At 39.3% G+C, this 25,965-nt stretch overlaps 1 protein-coding gene across 2 annotated transcripts in view; it reads left to right on the forward strand.

Moving 5' to 3' along the window:
• The window catches only part of BCL2L11 (BCL2 like 11), a 68,407-nt gene extending 42,750 nt beyond the window's left edge, over positions 1–25,657 (forward strand). For both annotated transcript variants that reach the window (XM_053711947.1, XM_053711948.1), the window contains exons 3-4: positions 13,753–13,859; positions 24,726–25,657. In XM_053711947.1, the coding sequence (XP_053567922.1) occupies positions 13,753–13,859; positions 24,726–24,800 (182 nt within the window). In that variant the 3' untranslated portion in view covers positions 24,801–25,657. The remainder of the gene's footprint in view (positions 1–13,752; positions 13,860–24,725) is intronic.
• The last annotated feature ends 308 nt before the right edge of the window (positions 25,658–25,965 follow it).

Consider the following 25,965-nt stretch of genomic DNA (forward strand, 5'->3'; position numbering starts at 1 on the left):
TTTTTTTTTTTTCTTCTCTCTTGCATCTGAATTGCTTTCATTGCTTTCAGAATGTTTCCACTATGCATCACAAACTCTATGCTGAATGAATCTTTGCTAGTAAGTGAGAAGCACATGACACCCTATGCCTCATTTAACCTCAGACTGGTCAGATCAGGTCCTTCAACACATCAGACAAGGAAGCAATAGCCAAGACGTTGAGGCCTTTGGCTTGGTCTGCAGCTGAACAGACATCTGAACCATTCACGCTTGGATTTTTTCCATGTTCCCATGATCCTCATTTATTTTTTATTTCTTAGTATTCACTTGCTTGTTATTGGCTTTATTCCAAGCAAGTAACTTTGCAGGGCTGAGACACATGCAGCAAAGGATTCAGGGTTAGATATGCAAATTGGGTTCACAATGCCTCACCTTTAAACTTCAAACTGCTTATAGGCAGATTCCCTTTTAGCCATATCATTGCTGTGTACACAGCTTTTAACTTAGCTAGGGGTTAGTACAGTGATTCAGAACCATCCCAATAGAGCCGTTTTGGTTTTTTTTACCACTTATCAGCTGGGTGTAGGGTGAATCGCTGATTGGTGAAGTTGATTTCCTAGTGGAAAAACAACAAGTTTTAAAATGATGTATATAAGCAGATTGAAGTTAAAGGTGAGGCAATGTGAACCTCGTATATCTTACCCAGATTCCTTTGTTGCATTGAAAACAATGTATCTAGAGGTTTACTGTGGTGGGGGGGTCCTGTGACTTGTCTAGATGATTTGTTAATGAGCTACACAATGAGTTATTCTCTCTACATTGTGTGCCTAGTGGAGGATTTTAATCTCACTTTTCTCCTCTCCATAATTTTAAAAGTCGTTGTTTTTTGCTAGGAAATCAACTTCACCCACCAGTGTTTCAACCTACTCCCAGCTACTGAGTGGCAAAAGTCATGAATCACCTGGACTGGGATGGTTCTGAATCACTGTACTAACCCTAGCTAAACTTAACTCCTTAACGGCCAGTGCCGTAATACCCTTAACAACCAGGGCCCTCCTGGGCTTCTCTCTGCCGTGATCTCAGTAAACATTGCGAGATCGGTCGATTTCTGCATGCCCCACGAGTGGGGCACTGCATATATAGAGTTGCAAAGTTACTGGTGCAGAGAGGGCCACTCTGTGGCCGTCTCTGTATCGGACAGCGGTGGTGCCGATCGTTAGTGGGTAGGAGAAAGGTGGGTGGGCGCCTAATCACTGGAGGGGCAGGAGGAGGGCAGGACCGCTACGCCATGCTACAGGCAAGGGAAAACCCCCCAAAAAAGCTGCGTCAGTGAGGGGGAAGGAGGGAGGAGGTGCAATGAGGGGGATTCTATGTGGTATCCGTTGAGGGAAAGGAGGGGGGTATGGTAATGTGGGGGGGGGCAGCTACACTACATACATGAAATAAATAAAAATGAGGTCAAACTGGGTACTGGCAGACAGCTGTCAGTACCTAAGATGGCTGCTAATAGGTAGAGGGGGGATCAAGGAGGTTGGGGGTAAAGGGGGATCCTAAACTGCAGAAAATATATAACTCCCTCAAAAAAACAAAAAACAAACAAACTTATTTTTATACTGGCAGACTTTCTGCCAGTACTTAAGATGGGGGTGACCTTTGGGGGGTGGGGGTGGGAAGATAGCTGTTTGAGAGGGGTCTGGGAGGGATCAGGGGGGGGGGGATGTGTCAGGTGGGAGGCTGATCTCTACACTAAAGCTAAAATTAACCCTCAAGCTACCTAATTAACCCCTTCACTGCAGGGCATAATACAAGTGTGGTGCACAGCAGGATTTAGCGGCCTTCTAATTAGCAAAAAGCAATGCCAAAGCCATATATGTCTGCTATTACTAAACAAAAGGGATCCCAGAGAAGCATTTACAACCATTTGTGCCATGATTGCACAAGCTGTTTGTAAATAATTTCAGTGAGAAACCTAAAATTTTGAAAAAGTTAACAATTTTTTTTTATTTAATCTAATTTGGCAGTGAAATGGTGGCATGAAATATACCACAATGAGCCTTGATCAATACTTTGGGTTGTCACTAAAAAATATATACAGGGAGTGCAGAATTATTAGGCAAATTGTATTTTTGAGGATTAATTTTATTATTGAACAACAACCATGTTCTAAATGAACCCAAAAAACTCATTAATATCAAAGCTGAATAGTTTTGGAAGTAGTTTTTAGTTTGTTTTTAGTTATAGCTATTTTAGGGGGATATCTGTGTGTGCAGGTGACTATTACTGTGCATAATTATTAGGCAACTTAACAAAAAACAAATATATACCCATTTCAATTATTTTTACCAGTGAAACCAATATAACATCTCAACATTCACAAATATACATTTCTTGCGTGCAGCAGCAACCACAGCCTCCCAGACACTGTTCAGAGAGGTGTACTGTGGACCAACTTTTTGGAGTTTTTGGATATATAGGTACCTATTCGTGTCATAGACATTAACATTGCACTTGTTGTTTACTGTTTACCGCAACTGCTACCTATTGCTGAATTGTTTCAGATCTGTACACTGCTACAGTGAGACGTCATTCACTTTTGTCTTTTGTTTTTATCATATTTTACTCTGTATATTTTAATTTGTATGTACCATGGATCCATGCTACTCTTAATTGTTTAATTGTTATGTTATTATTGGATGTATTAAATTTTTAACTAAAGTAATTTTTTTAGTCAATTTTTAATAATCAGAGTTATATGCCTTTCTCTTTTACATCCTATTAAGCTTTAAGCGCTCCCTTCGATACCCATATTTTTGTTTCTCCAAGCCCGCTAGGGGACCTTTTAGGAGGAGAGCTTTAGGACTCTATAGCGCTCAGTTTACCACACCCTACTCATTGTACTGTTTTCCCTCCTTGTAAATCTCACATTTGATGATGGACCACAGGTTCTCAATGGGGTTCAGATCAGGTGAACAAGGAGGCCATGTCATTAGATTTTCTTCTTTTATACCCTTTCTTGCCAGCCACGCTGTGGAGTACTTGGACGCGTGTGATGGAGCATTGTCCTGCATGAAAATCATGTTTTTTCTTGAAGGATGCAGACTTCTTCCTGTACCACTGCTTGAAGAAGGTGTCTTCCAGAAACTGGCAGTAGGACTGGGAGTTGAGCTTGACTCCATCCTCAACCCGAAAAGGCCCCACAAGCTCATCTTTGATGATACCAGCCCAAACCAGTACTCCACCTCCACCTTGCTGGCGTCTGAGTCGGACTGGAGCTCTCTGCCCTTTACCAATCCAGCCACGGGCCCATCCATCTGGCCCATCAAGACTCACTCTCATTTCATCAGTCCATGAAAACCTTAGAAAAATCAGTCTTGAGATATTTCTTGGCCCAGTCTTGACGTTTCAGCTTGTGTGTCTTGTTCAGTGGTGGTCGTCTTTCAGCCTTTCTTATCTTGGCCATGTCTCTGAGTATTGCACACCTTGTGCTTTTGGGCACTCCAGTGATGTTGCAGCTCTGAAATATGGCCAAACTGGTGGCAAGTGGCATCTTGGCAGCTGCACGCTTGACTTTTCTCAGTTCATGGGCAGTTATTTTGCGCCTTGGTTTTTTCCACACGCTTCTTGCGACCCTGTTGACTATTTTGAATGAAACGCTTGATTGTTCGATGATCACGCTTCAGAAGCTTTGCAATTTTAAGAGTGCTGCATCCCTCTGCAAGATATCTCACTATTTTTGACTTTTCTGAGCCTGTCAAGTCCTTCTTTTGACCCATTGTGCCAAAGGAAAGGAAGTTGCCTAATAATTATGCACACCTGATATAGGGTGTTGATGTCATTAGACCACACCCCTTCTCATTACAGAGATGCACATCACCTAATATGCTTAATTGGTAGTAGGCTTTCGAGCCTATACAGCTTGGAGTAAGACAACATGCATAAAGAGGATGATGTGGTCAAAATACTCATTTGCCTAATAATTCTGAACTCCCTGTATGTAGTTTAGATAGGTAAATATAAAAAGGCTCTATTTCTGTATAAATGTAGTGATGGCAAAAGTGCTAAAAATGCTCTGGTCTTTTGGGGAAGTTTTTGTCTAAAATGACCAGTCCTTAAGGGGTTAAAAACTGTGTACACGGCAATGCTATGGCTAAAAGGGAATCTGTCTATAAGCAATTGCTGCTGGGTGAAGTTGATTTCCTAGGAAAAAACAACTTTTAAAATGATGTATCTAAACAGATTGTGGAGGCTTTTAATCTCACTTTATCACTTACCAATAATTTTAAGGGTGAGATTTATCAATGCTATTCTATATTTGTGCCTATAAATGCGTACATGAATAAATGCTCCTAAAATTGGGCAAGTTGGACTGTAAAAATCTTCTACTCTGTTCCCATTCTTCTTGGCATGCAGATACGCCACAAAAAGTGTTAAATTAGATTGTTTTAGTTGCATTTCCTATAGTACACCTCGTTAATTTGACTAGTTACAAATGTATTGTTTCTTTTCTTCTATAGTGGACTGACAGTTCTCCTACAAATGTATGCATTAAAGCAGTGCTTGACAAATGTGTTTAAAAATTAGGAGCCAGTAAGAATATTTAGGAGCCAGGTATATTTTTAGGAGCCACACCGTTGGATTTGTATATAGACATATGGAGAATAACCCAAAAAGTTAGGAGCCAGGGGTAAAATTCTGGGAGCCAGTGGCTACCAGGCTCCTGGGTTTGTCGAGCGCTGCATTAAAGGGACACTCAGGTTAAATTAAATTTTAATGATTCAGATACAGCATGTAATTTTAAACAACTTTCCAATTTACTTCCATTAAAAAAATGTGCACAGTCTTTTATATTTACACTTTTTGAGTCACCAGATCCTACTGAGCATGTGCAAGAATTCACAGACTATACGTATATGCATTTGTGATTGGCTGATTGCTATCACATGGTACAAGGGGACTGGAAATATACATAACTTTGAAAATTGTTATAAAAAAATCTGCTACTCATTTGAAGTTCAGACTAAGTGCTATTGCATTGTCTTGTTATCTTGCATTTGTCGATTAATATAATGTGTTGACTGGTCCTTTATAGTTCTCCATAACTACTGTGGAGAATAGCTTTAGAAATCTATTCTCTACCAGTTGTTGAAGCAATGTTAAAAAAAAAAAAGGGGGGGACTGACGGGACTCAACAAGGTGCAAAAATGATATATATAAATATATATTGGAGTGCAAACATTATATAAAAGGGTGAAAAAAATTATCTTTAGGGGCGCAAAAATAATATATAAAGAAAAATTAAAATAGATCTATTTTCTTACCTGACAGTTTGTTGAAGAGGGTCGTTAACAAAACTACTAGTGTTGCTTTATAAATATTGCTATTGGTTCAGATATGACTTACATGGATAATAGTTGCTTATTTCTCTTGTAAGGTGTATCCAGTCCACGGATCATCCATTACTTGTGGGATATTCTCCTTCCCAACAGGAAGTTGCAAGAGGATCACCCACAGCAGAGCTGCTATATAGCTCCTCCCCTAACTGCCATATCCAGTCATTCTCTTGCAACTCTCAACAAGCATGGAGGTAGTAAGAGAGAAGTGGTATAACGTAGTTGTGTTTTTTTCTTCAATCAAAAGTTTATTATTTTTAAATGGTACCGGAGTTGTACTATTTTGTCCCAGGCAGAAAATAGAAGAAGAATCTGCCTGTGATTTCTATGATCTTAGCAGGTTGTAACTAAGATCCATTGCTGTTCTCACACATGACTGAAGAGAGAGGTAACTTCAGCGGGGGAATGGCTTGCAGGTTATCCTGCTATGAGGTATGTGCAGGTAAATTTTTTTCTAGAAGATGTGAATGCTAGAAAATGCTGCTGATACCAGATTTATGTAAGGTAAGCCTGAATACAGTGATTTAATAGCGACTGGTATCATGCTTACTTTCTGAGGTAATACTCTTATAGATTTGCAATATAAAACATTTGCTGGCATGTTTAAACGTTTTTATATATACTTTGGTGATAAAACTTTATTGGGGCCTAGTTTTTTTCCACATGGCTGTCTTAAATTTGCCTAGAAACAGTTTCCTGAGGCTTTCCACTGTGTTACTATGAGTGGGAGGGGCCTAATTTAGCGCTTTTTTGCGCAGTAACTTTTACAGACTGAGACATCCAGCTTCCCCAGGAGTTCCCTGAATGCTATAGGACCTCTCTCAAGGGTTCTTAGGCTTTCCAAAATCGTTTGTTGGGGAAGGTAGGCCCACAGCAAGGCTGTGGCAGTTTGGTGTGCTGTTAAAAAAACGTCTATATCGTTTTTTTGATCCGTTTTTTGAACTAAGGGGTTAATCATCTATTTGCAAGTGGGTGCAATGCTCTGTTAGCTTATTATACACACTGTAAAAATTTCGTTTGATTTACTGCTTTTTTTCACTGTTTTTCAAATTCTGACAAAATTTGTTTCTCTTAAAGGCACAGTACTGTTTTTATTTTTTGCTTGTTAACTTGATTTAAAGTGTTTTCCAAGCTTGCTGGTCTCATTGCTAGTCTGTTTAAACATGTCTGACATAGAGGAAACTCCTTGTTTATTATGTTTATAAGCCATGGTGGAACCCCCTCTTAAAGTGAAATCAGTACATTTGGTACACATTCTAAGATAAAGAGGAATCTGACGAGGGGGAAGTTATGCCGACTTAACTCGCCCCACGTGTCAGACCCTTTGACTCCCGCTCAAGGGACTCACGCTCTAATGGCGCCAAGTACATCTAGTGCGCCCATAGCGTTTACTTTACAAGACATGGCGGCAGTCATGGATAATACCCTATCAGCGGTATTATCCAGACTACCTGGGTTTAGAGGAAAGCGAGACAACTCTGGAGTTAGAAGAAATACAGAGCATACTGCCGCTTTAAGAGCTATGTCTGATACTCCCACACAATATACAGAAGCTGAAGAAGGAGATCTTCTTTCTGTGGGTGATGTTTCTGACTCAGGGGAAAAAGATTCAACCTGATTCTGATATGTCTACATTTAAATTTAAGCTTGAACACCTCCGCGTGTTGCTCAGGGAGGTTTTAGCAGCTCTGATTGACAGTGATACAATTGCAGTGCCAGAAAAATTGTGTAGATTGGACAAATACTATGCAGTGCCGGTGTGCACTGATGTTTTTCCAATACCTAAAATGTTTAACAGAAATTATTACTAAGGAATGGATAGACCAGGTGTGCCGTTCTTTCCCCCTCCTATTTTTAAGAAAATGTTTCCAATAGATGCCACCACACGGGACTTATGGCAGACAGTCCCTAAGGTGGAGGGAGCAGTTTTCTACCCTAGCTAAGCGTACTACTATCCCTGTCGAGGACAGTTGTGCTTTCTCAGATCCAATGGATAAAAAGTTAGAGGGTTACCTTAAGAAAATATTTATTCAACAAGGTTTTCTGCAGCCCCTTGCATGCATTGCCCCAGTCACTGCTGCTGCTGCTTTCTGGTTTGAGTCTCTGCAAGAGGCTTTACAGGTAGAGACCCCATTGGATGACATACTTGACAAGCTTAGAGCACTTAAGCTAGCCAATTCTTTTGTTTCTGATGCCATTGTTCATTTGACTAAACTAACGGCTAAGAATTCTGGTTTTGCTATTCAAGCGTGCAGGGCGCTATGGCTTAAATCATGGTCAGCTGACATTACTTCAAAGTCTAAGCTGCTTAACATTCCCTTCAAGGGGCAAACCCTATTCGGGCCTGGTTTGAAGGAGATCATTTCTGATATCACTGGAGGAAAAGGTCATGCCCTTCCTCAGGATAGGTCCAAATCAAGGGCCAAACAGACTAATTTTCGTGCCTTTCGAAACTTCAAGGCGAGTACGGCATAAACTTCCTCTAATGCAAAACAAGAGGGAACTTTTGCCCAGTCCAAGTCGGTCTGGAGACCTAACCAGACCTGGAACAAAGGTAAGCAGGACAAAAAGCCTGCTGCTGCCCCTAAGACAGCATGAAGTATCAGCCCCCTATCCGGTAATGGATCTATTAGAGGGCAGACTTTCGCTCTTCGCCCAGGCTTGGGCAAGAGATGTCCAGGATCCCTGGGCGTTGGAAATCGTATCCCAGGGATATCTTCTGGACTTCAAAGCTTCTCCTCCAAAAGGGAGATTTCACCTTTCACAATTATCTGCAAACCAGATAAAGATAGAGGCATTCTTACACTGTGTTCAAGACCTCCTAGTTATGGGAGTGATCCATCCTGTTCCACAGGAGGAACAAGGACAGGGATTTTACTCTAATCTGTTGTGGTTCCCAAAAAAGAGGGAACCTTCAGACCAATTTTAGATCTCAAGATTTTAAACAAATTCCTCAGAGTTCCATCATTCAAGATGGAGACTATTCGTACCATCCTACCTATGATCCAGGAGGGTCAATACATGACTACAGTGGATTTAAAGGATGCTTATCTTCACATTCCGATACACAAAGATCATCATCGGTTTCTCAGGTTTGCCTTCCTGAACAGGCATTACCAGTTTGTAGCTCTTCCTTTGGGTTAGCTTACAGCCCCAAGAATCTTTAGAAAGGTTCTGGGGTCACTTCTGGCAGTCCCTAAGACCGTGGGGCATAGCAGTGGCCCCTTATTTAGACGACATTCTGATACAGGGCGTCACATTTCCAAATTGCCAAGTCTCATACGGGCATAGTTCTGGCATTTCTGAGGTCGCATGGGTGGAAGGTGAACGAGGAAAAGAGTTCTCTATCTTCTCTCACAAGAGTCTCCTTTCTGGGAACTCTAATAGATTCTGTAGAAATGCGGATTTACCTCACAGAGTCCAGGTTATCAAAAACTTCTAAATTCCTGCCATGTTCTTTATTCCACTTCTCCCCCTTCGGTGGCTCAGTGTATGGAAGTAATCGGCTTAATGGTAGCGGCAATGGACATAGTGCCGTTTGCACGTCTACATCTCAGACCGCTGCAACTATGCATGCTCAGTCAGTGGAACTGGGGATTACACAGATTTGTCCCCTCTACTAAATCTGGATCAAGAGACCAGGGTATTCTCTCTCTGGTGGCTATTTCGGGTCCATCTGTCCAAGGGAATGACCTTTCGCAGGCCAGATTGGACAATTGTAACGACAGATGCCAGCCTTCTAGGCTGGGGGGGCAGTCTGGAACTTTCTGAAGGGCTCAGGGATCGTGGACTCAGGAGGAGACATCCTTCAATAAACATTCTGGAACTGAGAGCGATATTCAATGCTCTTTAGGCTTGGCCCTCAGCTAGCGACAATGAGGTTCCATCAGATTTCAGTCGGACAACATCTCGACTGTGGCTTACATCAACCATCAAGGGGGAACAAGAGTTCCCTAGCGATGCTAGAAGTCTCAAAGATAATTCGCTGGGCAGAGATTCACTCTTGCCACCTATCAGCTATCCATATCCCAGGGTGTAGAGAACTGGGAGGCAGGATTTTCTAAGACGACAGACTTTTCATCCGGTGGGAGTGGGAACTCCATCCGGAGGTGTTTGCACAATTGATTCATCGTTGGGGCATAACCAGAACTGGATTCTATGGCGTCTCGCCAGAATGCCAAGCTTCCCTTGTTACGGATCCAGGTCCCAGGGACCCCAAGGCAACACTGATAGATGCTCTAGCAGCGCCTTGGTCCTTCAACCTGGCTTATGTGTTTCCACCGTTTCCCTCTACTCCCTCGTCTGATTGCCAAAATCAAGCAGGAGAGAGCATCTGTGATCTTGATAGCGCCTGAGTGGCCACGCAGGACTTGGTATACAGATCTGGTGGACATGTCATCCTTTCCACCATGGACTCTGCCGTTGAGACAGGACCTTCTAATTCAAGGGTCCTTTCAACCATCCAAATCTAATTTCTCTGAGGCTGACTGCCTGGAGATTGAACGCTTGATTTTATCAAAGCGTGGTTTCTCCGAGGCCATCATTGATACCTTAATTCAGGCACGAAAGCCTGTCACCAGGAAAATCTATCATAAGATATGGCGTAAATACTCTTTATTGGTGTGAATCCAAGGGCTACTCATGGAGTAAGGTCAGGATTCCCAGGATATTATCTTTTCTCCAAGAAGGATTGGAGAAAGGATTGTCAGCTAGTTCCTTTAAAGGGACAGATTTCTGCGCTGTCTATTCTTTTGCACAAGCGTCTGGCGGATGTTCCAGACGTTCAGGCATTTTGTCAGGCTTTAGTTAGAATCAAGCCTGTGTTTAAACCTGTTTCTCCATCTTGGAGCTTAAATTTGGTTCTTAAAGTTCTTCAGGGGGTTCTGTTTGAACCTCTTCATTCCATAGATATCAAACTTTTATCTTGGAAAGTTCTTTGTTTGGTAGCTATTTCCTCGGCTTGTAGAGTTTCAGAGTTATCTGCCTTACAATGTGATTCTCCTTATCTGATCTACCATGCAGATAAGGTAGTTCTGCGTACCAAACCCGGGTTTTTACCCAAGGTGGTATCTAATAAGAATATCAATCAGGAGATTGTTGTTCCATCATTGTGTCCTAATCCTTCTTCAAAGAAGGAACGTCTATTACACAATCTTGACGTGGTTCATGCTTTAAAGTATTATTTACAAGCTACTAAAGATTTTCGTCAAACATCTGCTTTGTTTGTTGTCTACTCTGGACAGAGGAGAGGCCAAAAGGCCTCGGCAACCTCTCTTTCGTTTTGGCTAAGAAGTATAATCCGCTTAGCTTATGAGACTGCTTGCCAGCAGCCTCCTGAAAGGATTACAGCTCATTCTACTAGAGCTGTGGCTTCCACATGGGCCTTTAAAAAATGAGGCTTCTGTTGAATAGATTTGCAAGGCGGCGACTTGGTCTTCGCTTCATACCTTTTCAAAATTCTATAAATTTGATACTTTTGCTTCTTCTGAGGCTATTTTTGGGAGAAAGGTTTTACAGACAGTGGTACCTTCCGTTTAAGTACCTGCCTTGTCCCTCCCTTCATCAGTGTACTTTAGCTTTGGTATTGGTATCCTACAAGTAATGGATGATCCGTGGACTGGATACACCTTACAAGAGAAAACATAATTTATGCTTACCTGATAAATGTATTTCTCTTGTGGTGTATCCAGTCCACGGCCCGCCCTGTCATTTTAAGGCAGGTATTTTTTTATTTTAAACTACAGTCACCACTGCACCCTATGGTTTCTCCTTTCTCTTCTTGTCTTCGGTCGAATGACTGGATATGGCAGTTAGGGGAGGAGCTATATAGCAGCTCTGCTGTGGGTGATCCTTTTGCAACTTCCTGTTGGGAGGAGAATATCCCACAAGTAATGGATGATCCGTGGACTGGATACACCACAAGAGAAATAAATTTATCAGGTAAGCATAAATTATGTTTTTCATTAATAAATAAGGCGCAGATACTAATCCTACCCGGGGAAATTTATCTTTAACCCCATTTGCTTCTTAATATAAGGAGAGTTCACGGCTTCATTCCTAACTGTTGGGAAATACTGAACCTGGCCACCAGGATGAGGCAAAGACACCCCAGCCAAAGGCTTAAATACCTCTCCCACTTCCCCTATCCCCCAGTCATTCTTTGCCTTTCCTCACAGGAGGATGACAGAGAAGTGTCAGAAGATTTCGGAGTTGTTCCTCAGGAGGGATATATGCCTTTCATTATGGAACTTGAGTTTTAAGTTGTCTTGTCAGCCTCTCAGTGAGAGCATTGGACGAAAGTTAGAGTCTGGAGATGCAGGGAGAGTCTTTCTGCAAACCCATCCAGACTGCCTGCTAACAGCTCCTTAAGCAACCAATGTTGACGAGTTTCACTGTCTGCTTTCTTCACTCAAGTCCATGTCAGGAGCGATGCTACAAGTCTGTCACACTTGAGAGGCTGTGTTTCTTTTCCACAGCACGGATTCTGGTAAGTTTGTTAAAATTTTTACTTATGTTGATATTGCTGAAGACATTGTCACAGTGTGACTCCTTTTATCTTTATAGAATCGTGGGTTAATATCTCCTGAGGGAGGTTATTGATCAGTGGGGATTAATCAAATGTGTTTCTTTGATTTATGCTGCTTTATGTGTGAGATTTATTTTGGGCTCATAGACTGTTATGCGTTAATGGAACATACAGGTGTTTTACTTTCACTTTGAATGCTGCACAGCTTGTAGCGCTTTTTCTTATAGCTAGGGGCAGTCCTGCCTTGCGATCCACGTGACCGGGTGCTGTCACACTTTCGTTTTCTCTTTCCTGACCGAGCTAGCTGTCGGAGAGGTCGCTTCTTCTCTGGTTGCCTGGGTCTAGGAGGTCGTGAGGGCCCCAGTCATTGGGGGTATATAGGTGCCGTTTTTGTGAGAAATAAAAAGTTAATTTATTTGTATCCTACTGTTAGCACAAGCTATGGAGGATCCTAATATGCTTGAGGGTACTCCCTCTATCCCTTATAGCAATACCTTTCTATATTTCTATGTTTGTCCTATGAGACTGCTGGATAGCAGCCTCCTGAAAGAATTATTGCTCATTCTTCTAGAGCTGTGGCTTCCAAATGGGCCTTTAAAAATGAGGCTTCTGTTGAACAGATTTGTAATGCGGCGACTTGGTCTTCGCTTCATACTTTTTCCAAATTTTCCAAATTTGATACTTTTGCTTCTTCGGAGGCTATTTTTGGGAGACAGGTTCTACAAGCAGTGGTACCTTCCGTTTAAGGTCCCTGTCTTGTCCCTCCCTTCATCCTTGTCCTAAAGCTTTGGTATTGGTATCCCACAAGTAAGGATGAATCCGTGGACTCAATACAACAAGAGAAAACATAATTTATGCTTACCTGATAAATTTATTTCTCTTGTGATGTATCGAGTCCACGGCCCGCCCTGTTTATTAAGACAGGCATATATATTTTTATTTTTAAACTTTCAGTCACCACTGCACCCTATAGTTTCTCCTTTTTCTTCCTAGCCTTCGGTCGAATGACTGGGGGGTGGAGCTAAGGGGGGAAGCTATATAGACAGCTCTGCTGTGGGTGCTCTCTCTGCACTTCCTGTAGGGGAGGAGAATATCCCACAAGTAAGGATGAATCCGTGGACACGATACATCACAAGAGAAATAAATTTATCAGGTAAGCATAAATTATGTTTTTTCTATATTTTTGTTGAGACCGCTAATGTGGAGATGACTAATTTTGTTTTGTATTTCTGTGTTTTGATGACATAATACGACTTTGGTGTCACTTTATTGCAGTGTTAATTTTACTTGTTGAATATTGGGATTCCTGTATTAAAGGGACATTAAACACTTGAGATGGTAATTTAAAATGATACATTTTATATATATATATATATATATATATACACTATGCAATATACTTTTCATTTTTTATTTTGTCCCCTTTTTCAATAATTCAATTTTGAAATTGTGAGCTTTTCAGTTCATGTTAGAAATGGAAGGTCGGGAAACACTGCTATATACAGTCATTAGCTGCACACTCTAGTGACTATTTATAGCTGTCCCTACTTGGCCACAGCAAAGAAAGAAACCTAAGTTTCAACATGGCAGTGCCCATTGACTTATAGATGCTAAAAGTTTACACTTATTTTGTAAATATTTAATCAACTAATGAAACTTTAAAAAATACATCTACATGTTATTCTCCGGCTGAATGATAATTCTATCTAGCATTTATTTAGTATTTAATGTCCCTTTAATGTGGTAAATATATATAAATATCTGAATTTATGACTTCAAATTGACCTGTCCCCTATTTCTGCAAATTCATTTTATAATTCGACATGCCTTAATTTAAATTATTTTTGGTTTCTACAGCTGCCAGAAATCTTGTTGAGCCTTATAACATGAGACCAGAGATGTGGATTGCGCATGAACTGCGCAGGATTGGGGATGAATTCAATGCTTCCTACAGTCGAAGAAGGGTAAGAAACAGATGTTTGGTTTGCAGTTTTTGTGAGTGCAAAGTGTTTCATTTGCAGGACTCTTACTTGAAACGTGACTTGCATCCTTCAAGGATGTGAATAGTAGGTTCTTCTTGCAACAATAAAGAGAAATGCAATTCTTCAGTCAATTTTTTTTACTATGAAATAAGTTAAGTGATTTCAACTGATGCTCACTGCAGTAGACAACACCTAAATGTTTCAATTTAAAAATAGCAACAAACAAAAAGCAGCTTGCTGGTAAGGGGGGGGTAATTCAGGTCAGAGGTGCTAAGAGTAAGGTTGAATTAGTAGACTGTGCAATTCTTAATCACCATAGAAACTTGGGCAACTTGGTATTTGTTGAGCCCTGAAATATGCTAGTAGTGGTAAGTAAAGTTGCAATCATCTGGCTGACATGCACTTTTTGAATGTTAACCCTTCACTAGCAGGTATTTCAGAGAAAAATACCAGAGAATTTTGTGCATTATTGCTATCACTTCATTTATACAGAATTAGGGCTTTGTTTATTTACCTATCAAAACTTTTATTTTTTTTAGTAGAAAACCCAAGGTTCATGTGTGCTATATATATATATATATATAATATATATGTGCTCACTCCCGTGTAGTTACCTATAGGAGTCAGCACTGATTGGCCTAAAATGTCTGTCAAAAGGACTGGAAATAAGGGGGCAGTCTGCAGAGACTTAGATACAAGGTAATCACAAAGGTAAAAAGTATATTAATATAAGGATGTTGGTTATGCCAAACTGGGGAATGGGTAATAAAATTATTATCTATATTTTAAAACAACAAAAATTCTGGAGTAGACATTCTCTTTAACTTTTTCACAAACTTTGGGTTGCCACTGAAATTATTTTCATATCGCTTGTGCAGTTATTAGACAAATAGTTGTACAAAGCTTCTTTCATTCGTAAAATGATTTTGGTCCACAGTCCTCCCATAATATGTGTGATATATTTCCCACCACTAGGAGGAGGTCAAGAACCCATACAAGAGCTTTAAAACCTTCTCATCTCTCTTAGTTTTACGTATAGCCGAGTAGAGAATAGAGATACATTTCTTTCTTTTCGGATGAGGAGAGTCCATGGGTCTCTATAACATGTGGGATATACTTCCTGCGAGCAGGTGTAGGTCAAGAACCCTCAGCTTTCAATCCCTCCCAAATCCACTCCCTCTCCAGTTAAGGTATTGCCGAGCAGTGGGGAGAGGTAGAAAAATTGAAGGAAAGACTGAAAGCAAGGTTAAGAAGTGCAAATAGGAACAGTTGCCCTTAGATTCTACAAAACATAGGGCGGAAAAGACCGTGAGGGATCTTCCCATTATACAAGTTGGGATCTTGACCAATATGTTTAAGGATATTACATGAAGGACAGGTCTGAAAATCCCTTTGGATAATAAACGGATTGGGGGTAAAATGTCTTCACCTGAGATTACACAGGTAATAGGATTAATTATGCCCATATCCTCCAAATCCTTTTAAAAATGTTGCCGCTCTTAAAGATCATAGACAACATTTAGATAGGACAGCTGGTCAATCAGAGAGAGACTGATTCAAACAGAACAAAAACACTTGATCTCTTGAAGGATACGAGAATATCCTAACTATTTCAGGGTAGAACTTAAAATGTAGAAACTTATACATAAGTTTATAAAAGGTTTAAAAATCTGTACATGACATAAACATCATATATAGTATTCATGTACCTACTTAAGTATTTGCTCATAGTTAAACTGTTATGCGGCCTTCCTGACTAAAGAAGCAGCACATATAGAGCAATAGGTACACATTAGATACTAAATAAATCTTGTCCAGTGAAGGCAGAGACTGTATACTTACAAAGTAAATATACAAAGTGCATAGTTAATGAAAATATTCATAATTAATGCTCAGTGTCTGCATGATAAATGTATTTGCATACATATAAATCACTCATACAATGGAATAGAAGAGATACCAATGGATCTTATCTCTAAAGGATCTCTACAAATAGTAAAATATTCATGGCCCAATATTCAGAATCTGCATGAAAAGAACCCTAGTGCATATAAATTTTAGTGCAACAAAATTGGTTCTAACAATAAAAACCTTGTAAATATAAAAAAATAAATAAAATAAAAAATAAGGTGGCGAGAGTCTACAAGCCATCACATGTTGGATTAAATTCCAGTAATCTAGGAGGCAGGCAAAAAACCACCCAACATACCAAGAGCTTTTAATCCCTCCTACCTCCATACACATCTCAGTTTTTCTTTTCTTTTTTTTAACCTCCACAGGAATAAGGTAAAAAATTAAGATGCTCAAGATTCATCATTGACAAGGGTTCTCAAATTGCTTTGAGACCCGTTATTCCCCTTAGAGAGCCAGGGATAGGACAGAGGGTTGTAAAGGAGTACCACAGGCAGTGAGTGTAAATCTCTTGCGGGAGTTCACTAGCCTGCCACAGGTGTTGCTGGGATCTGATCTGCAGCCTCTTCCTGTTCACCTCATCGAGGTATCCTGGTTGAAAGATTCAAGGTTAGTTTCAGCTATCCTTGATCAGCTATTCTACTGGACAGAGGACTCCTACGAACTGAATAAGCACGGTAGAAGGCGTTTTCCAGGTAAGTGCTACATACACTCACATAGCCCACAGGCTATAAGTTATATTCAGGTGTAGATCAAAGCCAGGAGACATATTCTCTTTTTCAGCAGAGTTATCACAGTGGATGATAGTGTTTTGCTGAAGGGACATTTTACGTGGGACATGGTGTTAATTTTAATTTAACAGTACAGAGCTCACATTTTATTGTTAAGGCAATCCTTTCTCCTCAGTGGAGGACACAGTAAGCACTGGCAATAGTTTTTATTATTCAGCTTTTTAGCACGGCTCACAGTGTCTTTGCATCTGCGATTTGAGCTCCCTCACATTTCACACTTCTGCTTGCTCTGTATTACATAGGAGCGTGCACACTTTATTCAGCTATTCTCTGCAGTACTTTGGAGCGTTCCAAATGCACTGTGGTTAAAGATTTTTGCTCTCCCGCCTCCTTTCTCCTCAGTATTAAGTGTTGCAGCTGCCATGTTAGAACGAATGCTGGGGACCTATTATTCCACATTGGGATTCTCTCAGATGTCTGCAGCATAGAGGGGGGTAAAGTACTACAGCATACAAAGTTAATACAGATTCGGCCTACATTTAAAGGGATATTGTACACTAGATTTTTCTTTGCATACATTTTTTGTAGATGATCCATTTATATAGCCCATCTGGTAGTGTTTATGTAAAAATGTAAAGTTTTGCTGATTTTCAGACTTATAACCAAGCCCCAACAGATTGAACTGGGAGCTTCTAAGTACGTTTTCTAAAAGGATTTATACTGGATGCTTATATCAATATCTGTGCATATTTTTCTTTATAGTAGTGTCTATTACATTCAGTTATATGAAAATTGGTGTATACTCTCCCTTTAATCTGTTATTTTGGAACAGCTGTGTATCGTCTCAGCGGGACAGGGATTCTTTTAGTGTGTATTTTACCATCTTAAAGAGCTTATAGCTATAGTTATATGTATATTTCTTCCGGTTTTATTTTATTATTATTATATCCGTTTATTACCCCTTGTTTAAATGTTCTCTGTTATCTGTGTGCTCATTTTAATTCTCTGCTACACTTATTTTGGAACATGCGGGAGATGACACTGCTGCACCATAACATTCTGATCATTCTTTACAAGAAAGTTTATCTGACCACCTTCCTATCCATGTTATGTAGTGCATGCTTAGATAGTGTTGCTGTTACTAAACATGATTTTTCGTATTATTTATTCTCAAGGGCATTGCCCATATCCGTTGGGTACTTCTCAGAAGGTGGGCACTTGGATTTCTTTCATGGGTTTAAAAATATATCTACTATAACTGAGGTGTTGGCGGTTATGCAACCTTCAGGTAAGTGCAAACGCCCACGTTCAGGCTAAGATCACTACTGCACCAAGTCGGCAAATAGTGTTGCTGGTGCGTTTACTCTTTTGGTATGACAGACTCCATATCTGAAATGGTATCTGAGGAGATTTCCTTAGAGGAAATTCAGAACCAACTTAATATCATTAAGTTGGTTATTTTGTTTTTGCAATGCACTAAGATTGCATCTTTGGTTGTCCTCACTAGAGGGGCTTGTGGTGTAAGTCCTGGTTTGCGAATATGACACATAAAGGCAGGCATTTCCGGGAAAGATTACTTTTGGTCTAGGCTTGAACGCTTTCATTGCCACAGTGACTCGCAGTAAGGGTGCTTTTCTTTTCACAAGACAAAGATTCTAAAGACCAGTCTTGGCCATCGTCGGATTTTCGTTTTTTTTTCAACAATTTCAAAACCAAAAATCTTCTTTCTCTTTTACCCATAAGTTGTCCTTTTCCATATCTTCCTGAGAACTTTGCAATTCTGGGAGCAAGTCCAAACAGAACAAGAAGTCTGCCACATATTCAGAAATTGGCATGAAGGTGCGGCCCCTGATCCAGATTCCAATCTGGTAGGCAGCAGATTGAACCCGTTTTAGAAATCTTGGTTCAGATCTGTTCTGGAACCGTGGTTACTAAGTTTGTAGCTTTTCCCTTTGGGTTAGCTACATCCTCCAAAATCTGACTTCATTTAGGAGCAAGGTTTCTCAGACAGTAAATGTTTCGATCAGTTTGAGGGCCAGTGGGCCTACCAGATCTAGATCTTATTTGCTTCTAGTTTTGAATTACAAGATCCCCAGGTACTGTTCTAGATTATGGGTTCCTTGGGCAGAACCAATCAATTCCCTAGTGGTTTCATGATTGTTTCCTCCATTTGTTCTGCCTCCTTGGCTTGACTCAGGCAGGAAAAGCCATCAGTCATTCTGATTGCTCCTCCCTGGCCATGCTGAACTAGGTATGCATATTTCGTTCAGATGTCCAGCTCCCCTCCTTGGTCTCTACTGTTGAGAAAAGATCTCCTGTCACAGAGCAAATTCTCTCATCCAGAGCTTAAAGGTTCTATATTTGATGCTTTTGAGATTGTATACCATTTTTTCTCCACAAAAGATGTTTTCTGATGTGGCCATCAATCTTTTTCAAGCAAGGGAGCCTGTGACAAGGAAGATTTATCACAAGGTTTAGAAGTTTTTTTTCTTCCTAAGGTTGATAACAAAGTTCCTTGTGATTCTATCTGAATTCCAAGGATCTGTAATTTTTTTTCAGATTGGCTTATATAAAAGGTTATTGGCCAGTTCCTTGAAGAATCAAATTTCAGTATTTTCAGTTTGTACCATAAGAAGCTCTCAAGGTTTCCTGATATTCAGGTTTTCATGCAGACTCTCTTTTTCGGATTAGGCCAGTGCTTGATTCGGTGTCTCCTCTGTGGAACCTTAATCTAGTATTTGAGAATTTTGCATCTCCTTCACCTGAGTCTATGCAGGCTCTGGATAGTTATTTTCTGCTGTGGATGTTTTTTTCCTCTGCAAGAGAGGATTCTGAACTTTCAGCACTTTTTTGTGAATTTCCTGCTTAAAAATTATTAATTTTTATCCAGGAAACAAGCATATAAAGTATCTCAAAAACAATAGGTTGCATGTCTTTCTTTCTTCAGGATAAGGCAGTTTTTAGGACTCACCACAGTTTTTTTTTTTTTAAATCTAAAGTGGTTTTCCTTTCCAAACCTTAACTAGACGATTGTGGTTCCAGCTCTGTTTCCAGCTACAAGAAAGAAAAAACTGGTAACGGGGCAACTTCTGCAGGTTTTTTCTTCAGGCTTTTGCAGTTACCTTGGCCTCTTGGTTGAAACAGGTATTTCATAAAACTTATTTTGGAGGCAGGGAAGCCTTCCCCTCCTTGTATTTATACAGCTCATTCTAATAGGACCGTATTTAGTTTTTTTTTTTCCATTCAAAAATAGGCTTCTATAGAACAAGTTTGAAATGCTGCAGCTTGGTCCTCCATTCACACTTTTCCGAAGCTTTATTATTTTATGTATTTTGCCTCTTCTGAGGTGAGTTTTTTTCTTATGAAAGTTCTCCGGGCTTGCAATGTCTGGTCACTGATATGCCTGCCCGCCTTTTTGTCTAACCCCTATTTGGCTTTTGTGTGCTCTACAGCTTGGGTATTAGATCCCACATGTAATGGCTTGTGGGGACTCTCACCATCTTATAAAAGAAAATTAATTTACTTAATTGTGGTGAGAGTACACGAGTCTTATTTAGTTGGCTACAGTTCTACCTTGCACCTTATTTATACAGCTTTTGTCCTTTCATGTTTTTTCTCCTTGTTCTTGGCTGTATGTTAGACTGAGATGGGCAGGGAGGTAGGAGAGATTAAAAGCTCTTGGTATGTTGTGTGTTTTTTATCTTTCCGCCTAGAGGACTGAAGTTTAATGCCACATGTAATGGCTCGTGGGACTCTCTACACCATAAAAAAAATAATTTATCAGGTAAACATGTTTTTAATTTCTTCTTTATCTTGCTATAAAATAATATATCAGCCAAGTCTAAAACATTTTTTTTACTACAAATGGACATTGTTTGCTGCAATTGTTTTTCAGTAGCCGAACCATTTGCCTTATTAGAGGAGCAAATCCTGGGCTTGCAGATGATATAGCTAGCAAAAGTCATTATGTTAGTATAAAGTACATTGTTCTGCAGTTGTTACCTGCTAAAGGTCAATTAGGTAAAACTGGTGTTCTCCAAAGAAGATTTTTTTTGCCATTCCGGGTTGGCATTACGAAGTAGTTTTTGTTTATAAATGTTACATGAGCTATTAAAAGCACAAATTGATTGCATAATTTAACATAAATTTAGGGCTGCAACAACTAATCGGTAAGTTTTGATCATAAAAATAGTTGTCAACAAATCTCAATATCAGGTGGTCTGTGATTAGTTGGGTCCAGTTGCACAGCACCAGCTGCTTTAATCTTGATGATCTACTGCAACTAAGATTGTGGCAAAAAAAATTGAATTTATTTATTTTTTTTAATCTTTTTTCTCGGATAGAAAAAAAAAAATAAAAAAATGTTTGCACAATACCATGTGCAGGAGTTCATCGGATTGAAGCTGCTTGGTGCTGTGCAATTAACCAACTAATCGCTGGACCACCTAATTAATAATGAGATTCTTTGACAACTATTTTTATGATCAATCTTATGATCATTTGTTCAACAAACAGTGAAATATTTGATATTATCTAATTGTATCTTAAAGGGACACTCAAGTCAAAATAAACATTTATGATTCAGATAGAGCATGCCGTTTTAAGAAACTTTCCAATTTTTCTTCGGGTTATCAAATTTTGTAAGTCTGTTTATATTCACACTTTTTGGGGGAAAAAGATCCTACTGAGCATGTGCACAAGCTCACAAAGGTATAAGTATACTAGTCTGTGGATTGGCTGATGTCTGTCACATGATACAGGGGGGCCGGCAAATGAGAAGAAATATAAATTAGAATATAATATATATATATATATATATATATATATATAAATTTGTCAGAAAGAAATCTACTGCTTATTTGAAATTCAGGGTAGGTTTTATTGCATTGTCTTTTATTATGCGCTTGTCAATTATGTAATTCTACTGCATTGAGTGGCCCCTTTAATATTATTGGCTTACGTTTTAGCTGTGCAGTCAGTAAAATCAGCTGGGTGGTTGTGCCCATTAATAGGTCTGGGGAGAACACAAGAAAGATATATAGCAGGAAGCACTTCCAGCTCAGAGAGTTAGAACATATTACTATTTTCAGAGCTTAATAACATGAAAAGGGGGGCAAAATAAATAAAGTGTATTAAAAAAAGTTATTTAACTTCACATAACTAAACATTTTAAAAGCTGTGTTGCTGGCATTTTACTGGCTTCTCCACAATCCACCAAACAAAAATAAGGGCTTAAAAAGAATTACTTATATCCAGTAAACAAGCATATAAATCTTAAAAACAGTAGGTAGCACGTCTTACACATTTCACTTTAAAAATCCTATTGGTTAATCTATTGTGTAGCTCAAACCAGCTAACTATTAAAAGACTTGCATATAATAATCCAAACACAGACTAGTGATAAACGTGATAGCAAAAGTAGGTATTCTTTTATAGTAATCATTTTTTTGGGGGGAGGGGGGGTCCAATAAAATCCTGAAACTATAAGTAGTTGTTTTTAGCCTAATAAAATGCCACTTTTCAATGCCATATCTCAAATGTTGGGGAGGTGAGCACTAGGAAGGTACAAACCAAGCTTTATAGAAAACCTATTCGGATAACGTGCAAATTAAACCATACTTTCCTACAAAAGAGATCTGTAGAATTTTTGTAATCTGTTAGCAATGGGAGTCTGTAGCTACAAAGACATGGGCCAGCTCCCATTGGCTGTTCCACATCTTTGCAGATAAAATCACTTTCCAAATTAAACGGAAGTGTGATTTAACAACATGTGAAGTGGCTGAGAATAACCGTACCACATTCTCTATACACCTGCTTACTTGAGCATATCAGTCTGATCTCACCAACATTGTTTAGAGAGATCCCCATAAAAAAATAGTGCCGCACAAGGGATACACTTGTTCACAACAAATAAAACAAAGAATTTAACCTTTAGCACATTAATCTCTTACTGTTCTGAGCATCTTTGAGTCAGGCGTTTCTCTTCACTGGCCATGTTCCATATCAGTGTGCTTTTTTGGAATGTTTCATTGAGAGGAAATCTCCTCATCCACCAAAACATGGTCAATTTAATGTTTATATTCCATCATGGACTCCTTCAGTACCCACAGATACTTAATTTTTTTTCACCTACAGAAAGAAAATGAGTGAAATTTAATAAACCAATGGTGCAAATGGAAAGTTTTTTTAGAGTTTCCAAAACGTAACTTAAGAAGCCTATTTCTTAACATGTTTAAAGGGACGCTAAACCCAAATTTTTCTTTCATGATTCAGATAGAGAATACAAATTTAAACAACATTCCAATTTACTTCTATTATTTATTTAGCTTCATTTTTTAGATATCCTTTATGGAAGGAAATAGAAATGTACATTAGTGAGCCAATCACACAAGGCTTCTATGTGCAGCAAACCAATCAGCAGCTACTGAGCATATCTAGATATGCTTTTCAGCAAAGAATATCAAGAGAATAAAACCAGTTAGATAATAGAAGTTAATTAGAAAGTTGTTTAAAATTGCATGCTCTTTCTAAATTACGAAAGAAAAAAAATTGGGTTTCATGTCCCTTTTAATTCAAGGCATTTACATATGTGGTTGATAAATCTCACCCATTGCATTTACCCTTTCTCTTCTAGTTTAGTTTTATGTCCTTGGAGGCAGGCAAAACATACAGTTTGGAAGAAGCAAAATTGTGTTTTCAAGTGGCCAGAGCTGTTGAATTAGATAAAATCCAAAAATCATGGGGAAAGTTAAAGTGCAAAAAAGTCATATGATGAGAACAGGGTTTTCTTTTGCATAGGAATGGCTTTGAAAATCACGTAAAACCTTCTGCATTCTAAGTGAGTAACTGACATTTTGAGAGAAATTGGGGTGTGTGGCAATTTCAAATACTCTCTCCACACTTATAAATGTTTCTCTTTCTCTGTGTTCTCAAACTGACAGTCATAGATTGAGTACGGAAAACATGTGTGGCATCCCAATGTAAAATATTATATATTGAATTGTACCAAACATTAAACGCTAGGGCAAAATAGTGATTGGTTTTGGCACTGTTTTTAATTATATGGGATAGTTGTATTAAAATTGCCACTAGGACTGTTCTGTGAATAATTATATAAAGAAAATATTTTATTTCTTTTTATTATCAGTTATTTGTAGTGCGCCAAAAGACTCCACAGCGCTAACAACATAGGAATAATATGCAAAGGCAGCAAATGCATAGAGGGCCCTGCCAAGAGTTGCACTGTTTGTAAATCACCTTACATGCTAAGGGGGTACAAGGGAATGACAGAGGAGGAGGAGAGGGAATTGAGACAAAAAAAAGATTAGCGTATGAGTCTTAAAACTATAAAACTAAGGGAGTCCCCTTAGAGTGTGGCAGAGAGTTCCACAAAATAGAGGCCATTTTGGAGCAGTCATTTAGAAGGGAATGTGAGGAGGTAAAAAAGGGAGAAGAGAGGTTGTGAGCAGAGTGAAGAGGATGAGAGGGAGAGTATCTGGAGACAAGGTCTGATAAATGCAGTGTTATTGAGGGGCCTTGAATGCCAGAGTCAGACTTTTGTGTTTTATTCTGGAGGCTAGAGGAAGCCAGTGAAAGGATTGGCAGAGAGGTGCAGCAGATGAGCAGACATGTAAAGAAGATCAGCCTGGCTAGAGGCATTCATTATGGATTGTAAAGGAGATAGATGGCAGCCTTGGAGACCACATAGAGGATGGGAGCTGCAATAGTCAAGGCGGAAATAAGAGTGTGAATTGTAATCTTAGTTGTGTCTTGTGTGAGGAAGTGGGGAATTTTGGAGATGTTTTTAAGGTGGAAACGGCAGGAACTGGCCAAAGACTTGATGTGAGGAGTTGAAAGAAAGATCTGAGTCAAGTGTGACCCCAAGACATTGGGTAATTATGTTATTATCAACAGTTATAGAATGATGGGGATAAAGATTTTGGGAAGAAGGGGGAAAATAAGAAGCTCAGTTTTGGAGAGATTTAGCTTAAGGTAGTGAGAGACTTCTTTAACTAGGCTTTAGAATTTTACATGATGGTGTTGTTACGGTACGGCTTTTATAAACCTTCTTCACTATTAAAGATGACCTTGTTATGTGTAATTAAAAAGTATAACCATTAGGTTGATGCTGAGGAATAAGCTTAAGTGGGTTTACTATATTTGCTCTGTTTCCATAATGTTAACATGCCTTCTTATCTTATTACAGAGATTCATGGACAATCCTCGTAGACTATTACGGATGCTACATTACATTTGCCGCCTCATTTGGGGATTGCATTGATTGCTAAGTGATGGATTGTGGCCTATGAAGGAGAATTTTCCTAACTGAAGGAGTAAAGCACAGTGTCATCAGCACAAGTTCAATAACTATGCAAATTATATCTTTCTGCACATTTATTCTGGAATTCACAGGGAATACATCTCTGACAAACTTGACTCATTTTTAAAAGATGCATCAGGGAATTTGATACCATGAAGAACTTTAAAAGGAATTCAAGATATATTGAGAAAGAAGGTATTCACCTCTTTGGACCATGTTAACATTGTCTTCCGTATTGAAAATATGTAAACTTTTCCAAACTGATCCAGGTGATCCACATGACTGCCTTGCCTGTACTAAACATGTAGTACACTACGCAGGCAATATGTTTTATGCCACTTTTTTACATAAGCAGCGTGTGGCAACCACTTTATAAGTACTTATTTCACTCCATGTGGGCCTTATGACTTTTACCTGGAATCTGATGACTTTGTGCTGTAGACTACTGGAAAAGGACTTGATAATCTTCCACAAACCCATGTGATATGCAATATCGACTTGATACATTATTATAATGTAAGATTTGCCAGATATTTGAAGTATTTTTCACGCTGTTAAATGCCTTGCGGACTTGCCTGTTTCCTAGAAATCCATCAATCTTATGTTCCAGTGAAAAAAAGCCTTTCATGCTAGTTAGCTTTTTGTGGTAGTCCCTTTTGTATGATTTTACTCCATCCCTCACAGGTACGACACCAGATTAATTTGCCCTTATCTTTATAAGGTTGTATAAAAGGGACCACTGTTTACAGGACCAACAATTATTTGGGGGGCACAAGTTTAATGAACGGTAGCAATACATTTTTGGGTTACAAAATTGTTATAATAGTATCTAGCTTCCTTCAATTATTTCTTCACCTGGTCTCTCAACACCTCTTTGAAAACAGGGGCCCTAAAAATCATAACTGACCACCTTTTGCTGTTGGTGGGGGGGGGGGGGGGGGGAGGATAGTAAAAGGGTTTACACCGGTTCCTTTTACATGTTTATATTTAGTTCTGTGGAAAGTAAGACATTCCTCCATCTGCTGCTTGCATGAGCTGTTGCTAGTCAGTTTTACCTTTTTAATGGATTTTATTTTCTTGTAGTGCCGTATCTCCCATAATATAAAACCCCTTCTATGCGCCTCTA

This window comes from Bombina bombina, chromosome 4, assembly GCF_027579735.1.
Source record: "Bombina bombina isolate aBomBom1 chromosome 4, aBomBom1.pri, whole genome shotgun sequence".
Classification (NCBI taxonomy): Eukaryota; Metazoa; Chordata; class Amphibia; order Anura; family Bombinatoridae; genus Bombina; species Bombina bombina.